The 14,144-nt window shown below is 34.9% G+C and overlaps 1 protein-coding gene across 1 annotated transcript in view; it reads right to left on the minus strand.

Annotated features, from left to right (window-relative positions):
* Positions 1–5,934: 5,934 nt before the first annotated feature.
* The window catches only part of LOC106464353 (uncharacterized MFS-type transporter YhjX-like), a gene marked incomplete at its 5' end in the record, with an annotated part of 30,615 nt that continues 22,405 nt past the window's right edge, over positions 5,935–14,144 (minus strand). The window contains 2 exons of the mRNA XM_022392612.1: positions 5,935–12,899; positions 13,315–13,414. Coding sequence (XP_022248320.1) covers positions 12,835–12,899; positions 13,315–13,414 — 165 coding nt within the window. The remainder of the gene's footprint in view (positions 12,900–13,314; positions 13,415–14,144) is intronic.

Raw genomic sequence — 14,144 nt, forward strand, 5'->3', positions numbered from 1 at the left:
ATATGTTTGTTTTTTTTTGGTTTGTTTTGAATTTCGCGCAAAGTTACACGAGAGCTATCTGCGCTAGCCGTCTCTGATTTAGCAGTGAAAGACTAAAGGGAAAACATCTAATCATCACCTCTTACCGCCAGTTCTTGGGCTACTCCTTTTATCAATGAATAGTGGGCTTGGCCGTCACATTATAACGGTTAAAAAGGCGAGCATGTTTAGTGGGACGGAGATTCGAACCCGCGACCTGTAGATTGCGAGTCGATCGCCCTAACCACCTGGTCATGCCAGGCCCTCTGAGGTATAGTTATAAACTTATGAACTGCAGGCGTGATATACATCCTGATATATGATTATTATTATTTTTTTACCTTCATGGAAAATATTGAAGGCTATTCTTTTCGGATTTTTGCATCGTTTAGCAAATATTTCTATACAATATCTTTCCTTCTGAAAACTGTTACATAGTCATTCAGCTATAAGTCTATCGTGGCAATGCTTCATTGTCGAATGCTCAGCAATTTGACACGAACCTATCATGTAAATTCTAAACATATCGCACCATCAATGACACGCAACTGTAGAAGTACGTACAAATCGTTTTCACAAAGAATGATTAACTTTCTTCATACTTCCACTTAAAATTTCGTACAATCTCATCGCGCCATCTGTTGACCACTAAACTCTTTAGAAAACAAAATATCAGTATTTTTTGTAATAAATTTAACATTGTGACACAACAATCAATAACTTCAACATTTCTTAATGAATTTTCGATGTTTGGCAATTTATAGTTCGAATACTGTTTTTGACAGTTTGATATTCACCAGCCCTTAAAGACCGCTGAAAAATGTTGGATTAATTTCACTGCAGATAGCAACTGTACCTGACACAGAAGTGACACCGTATTGGTATATGTTCTGTATAAATCAAACTTGTTAATTTTTAAGTGTCATTCATTTGACCAAAGTCAGTGACATAACACTAACAAAACAACTATATCAAGGGTATAATCATTAAGTCTTAAAGACTTTTTCCAAACCTTTTGTTTCTAAATATAGTTCAGAGTTACAAATGTCCAAGAAATTTCGGAGCTAATCTGACATTTCTTGAATAGTTGTAAAAATGTATTTTATTTAAACGACTTCAAGGAATAAAAGTTGGATATCAAAAACTATTTAAGTGCCTTTCTTTTCACGTAATTTTAAAAACGCTAAGTTGATCATTTTGATAATTATTGTCCAAATTTATTTGTTTCCATACACTGTCAATTCAGTATCGATCATAGGGTACCCCTAAGACAATTATAAAGAAACAAAATATTGATATTGCTTCAATAATAGAGAGAAAAATTAACTTTGATCAACAATGTGGTAAATAAATACCACGTATCTCATTCTTCTGTAGTATATGTTTCATATTTACGATTTTGTTCATTTTCTTCCTAAATCATGTCGAGGTCATGTTCAATTTCAGACCTATAGGTGCTTCTTTCAGTACGATGATCCTGTATTGTAAACTATGTAGTTTCCTGGATAGTTGTATGGTGTCCTGTTTAACCTTGTGTATATGGGACTACTGTATGACAGTTACATTGATAAGAGATACTTTTGGATTCTTATATATCAACTTATGTAATGTAAATGCTGTTTTTTATGTTTTCAAACAGGTTCGTTTCTGACTCTTGAAGCCTCGCCTTTGTTCCAATGTTTATGTCATACAGTATATACGCTCATAGTTTTTGTTCATTTTCAAGTAAAGTATATCTTCTCTTTTCTTTTATTAAATTCAGCACCCACCCAGTCATCATGCGTCCACTCTTAACCAAAAAGTGAAGCGACAGCACTTTTATAGCCATGGCTGTAAATACACAATGTGTTCAAAGGCATATCGCAGGTTCGAAAATCGGACTCTTGGATACGAAACCTAGCACGCTAACTGGCCAGCAGTAACGTTTAAAATACTGAGTAGCATGGGCGCCCGCAGGAAGGGAGGCAGGGGTGGTCACTTGCCCCCCCCCCCGATTTTCAAAAAGAAAAAAAATGACTAGATATGTAACATTTTTCTTCTATGTTATTGGAAAACCATAAGGTATTTGTAATTACAGAGGTATTAACAACAGTTTGATTAGTATCTAAATTATTTCTATTTCTCGTTGATACAGTAATTTAGAAGATATTTTAATCGAATCGTAATTTTATATCTATTCAGCCCTTGCCAGAAAAATGGCGACTTCCAGTCTTCCATAGCAGAAGAAAACTATTTCGATTTCATAATTTTTTCAAACTTGAGTTTCTTTGCCCCCTATTTTTTTTTCTGCGAGCGCCCTTGCTGAGTAGCATGGTGGAAAAGCTATGGTCAACTCCTTTTGTTACAAAACAAAACTATTGAAATAGTTTAAAACAATCTTTTAAGTTTATTAGTAGTTTTGTATTTCACAATATAACTCATTTTTAAAAATTCAACCGTTAGAACTTTCTTAAATTAAACAATTAAATGATAGCTTTTTTCTTCTTGTGTAAGTAAATCAGATACAATTATACATTACATATGCTTGAAGGCTCTCCTATAAATCTACTATAACCCTGAAAAACTTTTCTATCGTGGTTATCTTTAGAGAATTTTCTTAGCCGAGAAAGAAGAATAAATAACTTTCTGATTTATACTATACCGTCCCACCAAACATGCTCGCCCTTTCAGCCGTGGGGGCGTTATAATGTGACGGTCAATCCCACCAAACATGCTCGCCCTTTCAGCCATGGGGGCGTTATAATGTGACGGTCAATCCCACTATTCGTTGGTAAACGAGTAGCCCAAGAGTTGGCGGTGGGTGGTGATATCTAGCTGCCTTCCCTCTAGTCTTACACTGCTAAATTAGGGACGGCTAGCGCAGATAGCCCTCGTGTAGCTTTGCGCGAAATTCAAAAACAAACAAACAAATTTATACTATATAGTTATTGTATATTACTGGCGTCATACCATGCTATAGTTAATACTTGATCATTAGCATAAATCCGTATGTAGCTCTGAAGTGACCCATGTTCATTTTAACATTCGTCGACTACATATGTATGTGTAATAATTTAAGTTTAAAATGTCCACACATACACAACATGCTGCCAATGTCAATTCTTCAAATCGAAGAAGGCGTAGAATAGAATAAGATATAGAGGGAATAAAATACATTATGAAATATCTGAAACTGTAGCTAATAATAAGGGAATGGCAGATGGCAACCGTCATATTGGACACCAGTGTGAACTGAGAGAAAGTGGAAGTTTCTTCTTAGAGCTTTTTATAGTTTAAAAAAATTCATACAGCTCAAAGCAAATGATATGTGGGACGTGCAAGGATTACTTCTTGTCAAAGTCATACCTAGTGTTTCTATAGCTGCTTACTCTTTCTAATGAATGAAGTTTGGTTTGGTTTGAATTTCGCGCAAAGTTACACGGGGGCTATCTGCGCAAGCCGTCCCTAATTTAGCAGTGAAATACTTGAGGGAAGGTAGCTGGTCATCACCACCTACCAAAAACTCTTGGGGTACTCTTTTACCAACGAATAGTGGGGTTGACTGTAACATTATGACGCCTCCACGGCTGAAAGGGCAAGCGTGTTTGGTAGGGTGGGGATTAGAACCCGCGACCCTCAGATCGCGAGTCAACTAATGAAACAAAATAAAATTTTTCCACCGTCAAATTTAGAATATCGCTTTCACTGTTTTTTAAAATTTGATTATCATGGTAATGCTTCTCAAAAGTGTGAACATGTAACCCTTCTAAATAAACATAGATATTGGTAATTATAGTGAGACTGCAGTCGACATATTAATTACCGATTTCGATTTTTTGAAGTCCCGACCACTTCACGAACTAGTCAAACCAAACCCTCTTAGCGGTGGAGTAATTTAGAAAGTGATTGTATCATAATTAGAGGCATTATATGTCAAAGTTCAAGAAGAATAGTCCATAAAACTATTTACTAGCAGCGACATTTGTACGCGTTTTTGTTAAGTGGATCAGTTCCTTTCATATGTATTAAAAACTGTAAAACGACCACTTAGCATCATGATAGTATATCTACAATACTGCGAGGGTACGTGAATTGCACGTGTTAAACAATAAACATTAGTCGTTATATTACTCATACTACACCTAATTGTTTGTATTGGTGCACGTGACATTGGTGACAACTCTATTGATGAGGCAAGCCCTATTTGTTATTGTTAATATGGCAAGTAAACTACTTGGAGCACAGCTGGCAGAAAAAGTCTTCCGGTGATGTTAGACAGAGCCAGTCCTAAATAAAGTTGTGGCCACTACGAATTTTGTATTCGGCGCCCCTACTCCTGTAAAACTGACAAGTTTGTTTGTTTGTAATTGAGCACAAAGCTACACAATGGGCTATCTGTGCTCTGCCCACCACGGGTAACGAAACCCGAATTCTGGCGTTGTAAGTCCGCAGATATACCGCTGTGCCACTGGGGGGCAAAACTGACAAGAACCACTAATTGCAATGTCATTTTTGACGTCCCTTGAGGTGGTTGCCCTGTGTGTGTGTGGGGGGGGTGGGGGGGGAGCACACATTGCTCACCCCAAATTCGTTGCATCATTTTGTTTATGGGCTCTAGAGACAAGTAGATAAAGTTTGTACCAATTTGTTATAACCTTGAGAACTATTATTGCTGCCATATGTGCTAAATGATAGAATGTTAATTATGTGTTAGCATTTTGAGTTGTAAAAGTGACTTTGATTGCGACTTTGTAATTAACTGTATTGAGAATGCTATTATTGGAAATATTTTTGTAAGGAAAGATTTAATGTGTTTTTCTCAACATACTTTGCTAAAGAAACATTAATATGTAAAGGCCTAGATTGGCCTGGTTGTTAGGGCGCTCGACAGCAAACATGCTCACCCTTTCAGCTGTGGAAGCGTTATAATATTATGGTTAATCCCATTATTCGTTGGTAAAAGAGTAGCCCAAGCGTGGGTGGTGTTGACTAGCTGCTTCGCCCCTCTAGTCCATCACTGCTAACTTAGGGACGGCTAGCACAAATAACTCCCGTGTAGCTTTGTGCGAAATTCAAACCAAACCATACTCACTTAATAGTCTTATATCATGTTTTCTCGTATAAGAATATTTTTGTAGTTTCTAAATAGACATAACACGAAAAAGATTATGAACGACGAAAAAATTGTCCGCAATAGAATCCCCTGCTTCGGAATCTATACATTATGTTTTACGCAGATGTTATTTACATAACATTGTCGTATATAGACAAGAACATTTTCTATTCAGTTATGTTTATCCACTGTGTCCATCTTGTTTGTAGATAATACAGAAGAAAAGGAAACCTCTATCAATTATTGTGTATACTCAAGATTACCTGCAATGCTCATTCAAAATGTTCTTTGAATGTTGAGCACCCCCAGTATAATTGACGCGGACAGAATATTCAACCTTAGGACATGCTACATAACGCCGTTAGTGTACACGAGCTTTGCCTATTTGCGCTCGTACTTACCAGCGGCTTATTGTACCATCTTCAAAGTAAAATACTGATATAGCTGATGAGGAGTTAGGTTGGAAAATCATTTATCAAAGCTACCAGATAATGTTTTCTGTGTCATGTGAACGCCATGTAAAGGAAAATGTTACTAGACACTTGGGGCATAAAGTCGGAACGGAGAAAAACCAACTTAAACATGTACTTAAGGCCATTTTTGAATATGATAATATACTGTCTAACGAGAACTCTTTCAATTTTGACTTAAAGGTGTTGGAACCAAGAGAATTATTCTGAAAAACTACCGAGTTTTATGACATATTTTGAAAAAACGGTATTTTTGAGTCGGTCTAACAGTTTAAATTTCAAAATGCACTAAAGAGCTATTTTGATCTCGAAAGATAAACTAGCATGTTCACAAAATAACTTGTCAGAAACAAATTATATAATGCATTATTTATTGAATATTTTGTGGAATACATTATATCGGCAATTAATATGTATATAATGTGGATTTAGTCATCCTTGAATCACAGTACGTTAAACAAATTATTTACTAGTATGCCCAAGATTACGTTCTGAACTTGGAACAAAGTTAGAACTGGCACAACCCTGTAAAAAGTGCAAAATGTCACATGATCCTTCTTCAGTAGTTCTGAATACTCTTGTTACAAATATTGTTACACTTTTTGACGTTTAGATATTGAAACAATTAAAGCCTAATCTACAAAACTTAATTACATACAGGTAACAGATATGCCAATTATTTCGTTTTAGAAGTCCATCCTTTATGCTCAAGTCCAGAAACACTGTAAAATTATTTTAACTAAATATATGTTGATCAAAGTTCTAATTTGAAATTAAATGGATTTTTTGGGGGAGGGGTAGTTTTTGAGTAAAAAACAGATATGCTGAGGTAATTATAATAAGAAAAAGATAGTGTTCTTAAACTTGGAAACTATCAATAACATACTCAAGTGTTACACATTACAAAGAAATCTAGGGGCTTAACAGCACCTTTTCAGTATTCACACAAGTTAACAACTATACTTGTAAACAGAACACTTTCTTTGAACAAAGAAGTTTAACTTATTACAGAAATTGGAAGGTCAGTGACAGCTGTATTCTGTTGTTGTTTTAACACAAAGTTATCCATACTCTGTCCACCATAGGGAATCAAACCCTGAACTTAAGTATTGTAAGTGGGTAAACTTAATGCTAAGTTCTGTCTTCAATATTCAAATCTAAGAAATCTTACGAGTTTCACAAATTAGTCTTTTAATAAACATAATTGAAAGACTGTAAACAAATAGTTGAGGTAAATACTGTGAATAAATTGAGGGTTACCAATTGAGAAAAATATATAATAAATATTTCATAATAAAGGCTATTCCTAAAAAAGATTTATAGTTATTCTATTTAATTCAAACCAACCAACACATGAACAAAAAATTTCATGAAGAAAGTTTTGTCAGATTACCTATGCAGAGAAATTATAGTTAGCAACAAAAACTTTATGGTATTATCTAAATTTCTCACAGAAGATGGGCTTCAATTTAAATTTTTAATACGCTACTAATTATTCCTTCTTTTTATGTTGTTCTGTTTCTACGTTTCTAGCTTATGTAGTTATTTTTAGATGTATGATCATTGGACTGTAAAAATTACACAATATATATTATGTATGTATATACATTCTTACTAAAAGTGTTTAAAATGCAGTAGATTTCACAAGAGATTAACAAAACAGAATCACAACCTATATATCAATTCAATATAAACTATTGCACTTAAGAGCAAGTACTTCATTTTCTTTCTATCCAAACTACATTAATTATACACATGATGGAACAAAAATCTACTAGCATCAAAAACAAACCTGGACATGATATTCAGTTCTAATTTTCAAACTCATAATATGTGGAAATTACTTTACTCTTTACTTAAACAAACACTTATTTTTCACAAGCTACAAGCCTTCTTTTGCAGCCTTTCACAGCTAGGTAGCTGTAAACCTACAAATAGGTGTAGTAAACTTTTATTTGGAAGATTAAATGGTGTATATTTTCTGGTTATTATATTAAATAATGATAACCTAGATACATAGTGAAATAATAAGGTGTACACAACAAACTGCATCACTGTAAAACTGGAGAGGGTTTATGAGAATATCGGTGTCTTTAGCAAGGTACGTTTAGAACATTATTTCTTACGTGTACGCTTCTCGATGAAACATTTCTGAGTTCTAAAACTTTATATTTTCACAACCTTACATAAAGCACATTCTGCTATTAAATTTGATTAAAAAAAGAATCATTTCAATAGTTTCAACCTGAAATAATTTCATCATGAAAAATTTATCATTTCTTATAGAATAAAACACTCATAATAAAAAATAAAAAGCACATTGAATTCTGAGAAAATATTCCAGAGAAGTTAGAATTTTATGTTCAAAAAAAACAAAAATCTCTAGTTTGAAAACTGTTTGACTTAAACTCAATTTATTGAAAACTGGCTTGATTTTTCAGTTATGGGGTAGTTTCATATGGAAAATTCAACTGCTTATTATATTAAATTAGCAATAATGTTCTATAAAAATAAAATAATAATGACCACTTGGTACCCCTCCAGAAAGAGGTAATGCAGATAAAATTGTAGGAACAAAGAGAAAGAAGAAATGTTTCAGTAACGAAATGCAAACTTACATATTTAAGGGAAATATGTTGTATTAGACAGATAAGCTAACCACTTCTTACTAAAATACAAAGTAGTATAAAATAACAATACAAACTATTAATATGGAGATGGACATAAGCATTAGCTTACTTTAAAATAGCAAAATAAGCAATAAAGAAAAAGTCTTAAAGAAGAATAGTTTACTGAACCACAGGATGAACAAAAAATGTAATTTTTGTTACTTAGAAATGAAACTGAAGGTAATGGAAAAAAAAGTACCATTTTTATATTTAAAGTGGTGAAGAACTACACTCTGTTACAACTTCTCATAAGAGAGTTCTTTAATACTTTTAGAAAAATAAAATTTAAATAATTCTGACTAGAATAAAGTGCACATAATTATACTAAATGAAATAACCGTGAACCATACAAGGTTGTAAGATGTTATTTGCTCAATATTTTAGTTTTACTGCTTTATTAATAGCTTTACTTTTTCTAATGAACCCTCCATCTCTCAAATTAGAAACTTGTGATAAAGTTCATTATACAATGTTAATCTCCTTGTTAAGAATAAAGCTGAAATGCTGAGTGAATAAAACCTCTTCACAATACTTTCTGGGGTTCCTAGTCGTTTCACTTATTCCTAATCATTACTGGCCCCTTTTAACAGCACAGAGGTTAGTCAACATGGAATACGTGTAAACATATTAAATAAACATAAATGTACAATACATATTTTACAACTCTGTACTATGTATTCATAATTTGTGCATAATAATTTCAGTTTCATAAGTTAACATTTTCCTAAATTAAAAATGTATTTCCAATAATACTTGCCTCTGCTGACACTATAGCTATTTCTCGATCTCCACGGTTTCCACTCTTTGCCCATCTAAGCATTGAAAATGCTTGCTCCAGTCTTTTATGTCCCACTCAAATGCCCCTGGAAAATTCTAATTTGCAAAATTTCCCACCAACTTCAATGTGCCTTCTATCTAGTACTGTATATAAGCACCTCATTTAAATAATATAATCACTTCCCAGTCTCTAACACCGGCTTTTAGTGGGGAGGTAGGGTGGGAGAGTGCCAGCAGAGGTAAGTATTATTGGAAATAAATTTTCAATATAGGAAAATGTTATCTTCCAAAACATACCTCTGCTGACATTATAGCTTGAATCCCACATTGAGAAGGTGGAGGGGTTGGTGCAGAGATGAACCATACAGAAAACATCTGTATAGAACAGGAGCATACCAAGACAAAGTTGGTACAAGAGTGGATGAACCGCACTACATCAGAACAGGTATGCTCTTTACCCAGAAAAACTAAGTTCCTGTATCAAGAGTGGAACAGTATGAGTAATCATCATTATAGGACAGCTTTAACCAGATAGCCAAGGTTCCACAACTCTGGGTTGGAATTAAGGGGTCTTGGTCCCTATATCCCATGTTGGTGGCTAGGGTAATTGGACCGCAAAATTATTTATAGATATACTTTTGATTGGATCCCAACCTGTAGCCATAGAGTGATGGATTTTGAACCACAGAAATTACAACAAAAAAGTAAGCAACACCGAAGTGGACAAACTCTCCTCCACCTGAAGAAGTCCAAAAGGTAACATCCCAGGCTCGTAATGATGGGATCATGTATGCCTTATTCAACCAAAGGAACAGAGCTAATTTAGTCTGGAATTATGAACATTTATCCTCAATCCACAACCGAGTGAACAAGGAGCATTCTACTTGACCCCGGAATTATGGAGAAGGACGTGGAACACTGTGCTCAACAAAGAACCCAGGATGGGACCACTTTGTGTTCGGAATTACAAGGAGATAGTGGACCTCCTTCCATCAACAATATACTAAACTGATATTGAACAAAAGGAAGGGCCATACACACCCCAACTGGATAACTTAGCATAAAATCTGAACCAGTATTACAAGTAGGCTCTCACGGAGGCTGGTGTCACTCCTACAAATATCTGGAAAAAACATCCAGGGACCCGGGTAGGAGGGCCCCCAACTTAGTCCTCTTCTCCAAAAATGGAGAAAACACTCAAACATTCTGGAGGAAAAGCCTCTGTCCACACCCCAGTGACTGGGGAAACTGGGTGTGGTAAGGACTCCCTAGCTCTACTAGTAGAATCTGGGAGGGGGGGGGGGGGAGTGCACATCGGGGAGTACTGAGGAACAGTGCAACAGGTAAACCAACTCCGACTTAGCCAATCCAATGATTGGCAGGGGTGGGCAAGATCCCATTTAGCTTTACTCATGATAGTCCATCAGTGGCAGTCCAGCATAATATGGTAATGCCATCTGATGAGCTCCTAGATGGTCTTATGGAACACCTCATTTCAACAAAGCCTGTTGCAACCAGTAGTAAGAATAGTAAATTTATTGTTAGTGTGGAATTGGATTGATAAAAGCACACCTGTCTGGGCAACGCTTGCCACAGAGCAGGATTCAGTGAAAAAAAGAGGTAAGAGACCTTGGAAAGTAAAGAGATAAGAGGAGGACAAAAAATACTCACTCCTCTTTAGAATCTAGCAGATGTTGTCAAAATGGCCACGGGGGTAGTCGAAAATCCTCAGAAGAAGAAACTGCCAGATTGTGTAAAGAGTGTGAGAGAAAAGTATTGGGAGAAGGCCACATATCAGCATGTACAATGTCCTCCAGTGGGAAATTGAAATGGGAAGCAAAAGACATAGAAATGTGCTGAATCTGATGAAATGCAACTCTAAGAAGTTTCCTTGCCTGTAAAGAAAGCCCAGAATAAGCAATATGGATCAGTTTGTGAAGCCACCTCATCAAAGTAATTGGGAATAAATCTCAGGAAACTGAAGGATCCTAATAAAGACATAGTAGAGTTCCATCACCTCGAAATGAGTTATCGCTCTACAGGACATAACAAACTATCTGTGTCTGATCAGACATAAAGGGGAGAAATAGCTGGCAAAAGAATTGGTAAGAAGGATTTATCCCCATCCCTGGCTGCCAGAGTCTTAGGAAGAAAGAACCTATCAGGGTATAGCAGGAGAGAAGTGAAGTGATAAAGAGTACTGTGCACATGTAGTGCAAACAACTCTGACTTACAATGTCCACATGCCAGCAGCAACAAAAAATACCCTTTAAGTGAAAGGTGATACGTAGTACATGAGGTTAAAGGTTCAAATGGATGTGGAGACAGAACATGTAATACCACCCTGATATCCAAGTTGGGTAATTGAAAAGGCTGTTTGGAATGAAGGACTCTAAATGATTGGAGAAGGCCAGATAGCAATGGGGAGTCAAAAACTTTCCAATGTTAGAATAACGAAAAGTAGTCGATAAAGCTGCCTTATGAAAAGCAACAGTAAATGAAGCTAGACCAAAGTGAAAAAAATGAGAAATGGTGGGCACGTTTCGGTGATGTGGGTTCAATTTCCTCGTGAGACACCATTGGCTACAAGTGTGCCATTTCAGCTGATAAATGGCCATTGTGGGTTTACGGATAGATTGAGACACATACAAGGCAACTTTAGAATTTAAACCCCAATGCTGTGTGAAGAACTGCATAACTTCCAGACATAAAGTTTGAGCTTAGGAAAGTTTGGGTGTAAAATGTTGGATTGAGGTTGGTTGCCTCAGAGATAGCCAAAGAGGAAGAGGCAGAGGTGGACCCTCTTGAAGATACCGTAGAAGATGAAACCACGGTTGGGCAGGCCAATCTGGGGCTACCAATAGCTCTCAAGTAGAGGATTGAATCATAGCCAAAACTCTGGGTAACCAATGAATTGGGGGAAAAGGCAGAGAAGTGCAATCCCACCCAATCTTGACTGAATGCTGGGGACCAAAAATGGCTGTAGTTGAGAGTTTCAATAAGTGGCAAATGCACCAATAATGAGAATCCTGATCTGAGAGCAAATCCACCAGAAAACCTTGCGATGGTCAGGAAAATTTGACTGGGCCGAGACAGGTGATGTGCTATTAAATTAATCATATTATATACAGTATTAAGATAGAGGGTGCACTGATGTAGGTGGAGAGTATATCGCCAAGGGCAATTGGGTGGGGTATAACAGACTGGAGCAAGAGAGAAAAAAAAATCAGATCAATGCTTAGATGAGCAAAGATTGAAACCCTGGCAGTCAAGTAAGAGCTAAGTGGCAGCGGAGGCATGTGTGTTTTGGAAAACTCATTTTTTAACCATATTAAAAATACATTGTGACTTGAATGATCAACTGATTAGAAAAGTTGTCAAACTGCAGTATATTATACCCAAGTTATTTATACAGTGGTTGATAAGAACACACCTAAGATATTATCATTCTAAAATCCATGAAAATAGCTGATAAACTTGTCTCCACTACAGTTCGAAAAAACCAGGTAATTTATAGTCAATACTGACAGATTTTTTATAATGCAATTTGATTAAACATCATTTTAAAATATCTATGTACCATCATCAAAATACTGTAGCATAACATTTGCGATAACACTGAAAATACACATTGTAAGCACAATAATACACTATGATATATATATATATATATATGTCTATTTTCATATCATTATATTTTTTACACAATAATTAATGACACCATAATTTCATATTACAACAAAAAACCAAACTGGTGTTTGTATTAATCCATTTTTTTTCAATGCTTAGAAAATTTCTTATCACTTGCTTATTGGTGATGGCGATGACGAACAACTTCTGGATCTTGAGGGAAGAATAGAGTGATGACAAGAGCTGAAATATATAATTTTACAGTACAGAAATTGAGTTGACAATTATAATGAGATGACATTATTAAATTTATTTTAATTTTATTTAGGCTTTTGAGATTAAGAATTATTCTGATTCAACAAATAAACATAAAATAGCTCATTCAACCCAAACTATAAAAATTATAATTGATAAGTTCTATACTTCAATCACATTTCAAACAATGGTAAAATTAAAATTATTCACATAAACAGTATTTCTATAATGAGAAACTAAATTTCAAATAATTACATAATCAGTTCAACATTCTTATTTTGATAAAGTCACAAGTCTATTATTCTGAATTTCACATTTTTCACAGCACGTAATAATTTGCATAGAAATCTAATGTAAAACAATACTAGCAGCATTAGGTGGATAAAATATGGTTTCTTTATACCTGTTAAGCTCATTCCTCCTATAACACAAAAAGCCCCAAACCAACCAAGACTGTTCTGTACTTTCTCTATAATAAAAGCTCCTATTAAAGATGAAAGAGCCTGTTAAAAAAAAACAAAGTCAATCATTACTTAAACTCAGCTTTAATTTTTTTTTCCCAATAACAATTCTGAAAATAAATAGTTTTTAAATAAGTTTCATGAGGCAAAAAATGGTGATCATGTAGGCCAAAAACCATTATTAACTGAAAGAGTACTCAACTAACCCTTTCCAGACAGGTACAAATTAGAAACTAAAATTACCAATATTGACAAGCTAGAATATAAAATAAGAGCCTCTTATCTTTTCTTTTTGCTAAAATATTGCTCATGTAATAAATCAAACACAGTGGTACCCCACCCACCTCTTTCCATTTTTAGAAATGCTCCCTTATATACACTTAACCTATATATCACATGAATAACCAAATGAAAGCTCAGAATGTCCCCTTAGTGGCTTTCTTAGCTATTTTAAATTCTTAGGACACCATCTCTTTCTTTTGAACCAAGATTTCAAGGAGGTAGGTTGCATATTTAGTCTGCTTGAAATTTCATATTTTTTTTAGACTGAAATACAGCTCAGTTACTAAGCTTGATAAATTATAATGGAATTCTATAGTACTAGTATATTAATTTATGATTTTTCGGTTATTCAACTGTACATATAAAACATAAAAAAAATATTTTGTTTCATATCCTCAATGTGCAAAATTTTAAACGGCTTACCAACCTATGTCAAGCAGCAACCATGAACAAAGATCTTAACTAGAAGAGATAATTGTTTGCTTTACTT

This window comes from Limulus polyphemus, unplaced genomic scaffold (assembly GCF_000517525.1).
Source record: "Limulus polyphemus unplaced genomic scaffold, Limulus_polyphemus-2.1.2 Scaffold59, whole genome shotgun sequence".
In the NCBI taxonomy this organism is placed as follows: domain Eukaryota; kingdom Metazoa; phylum Arthropoda; class Merostomata; order Xiphosura; family Limulidae; genus Limulus; species Limulus polyphemus.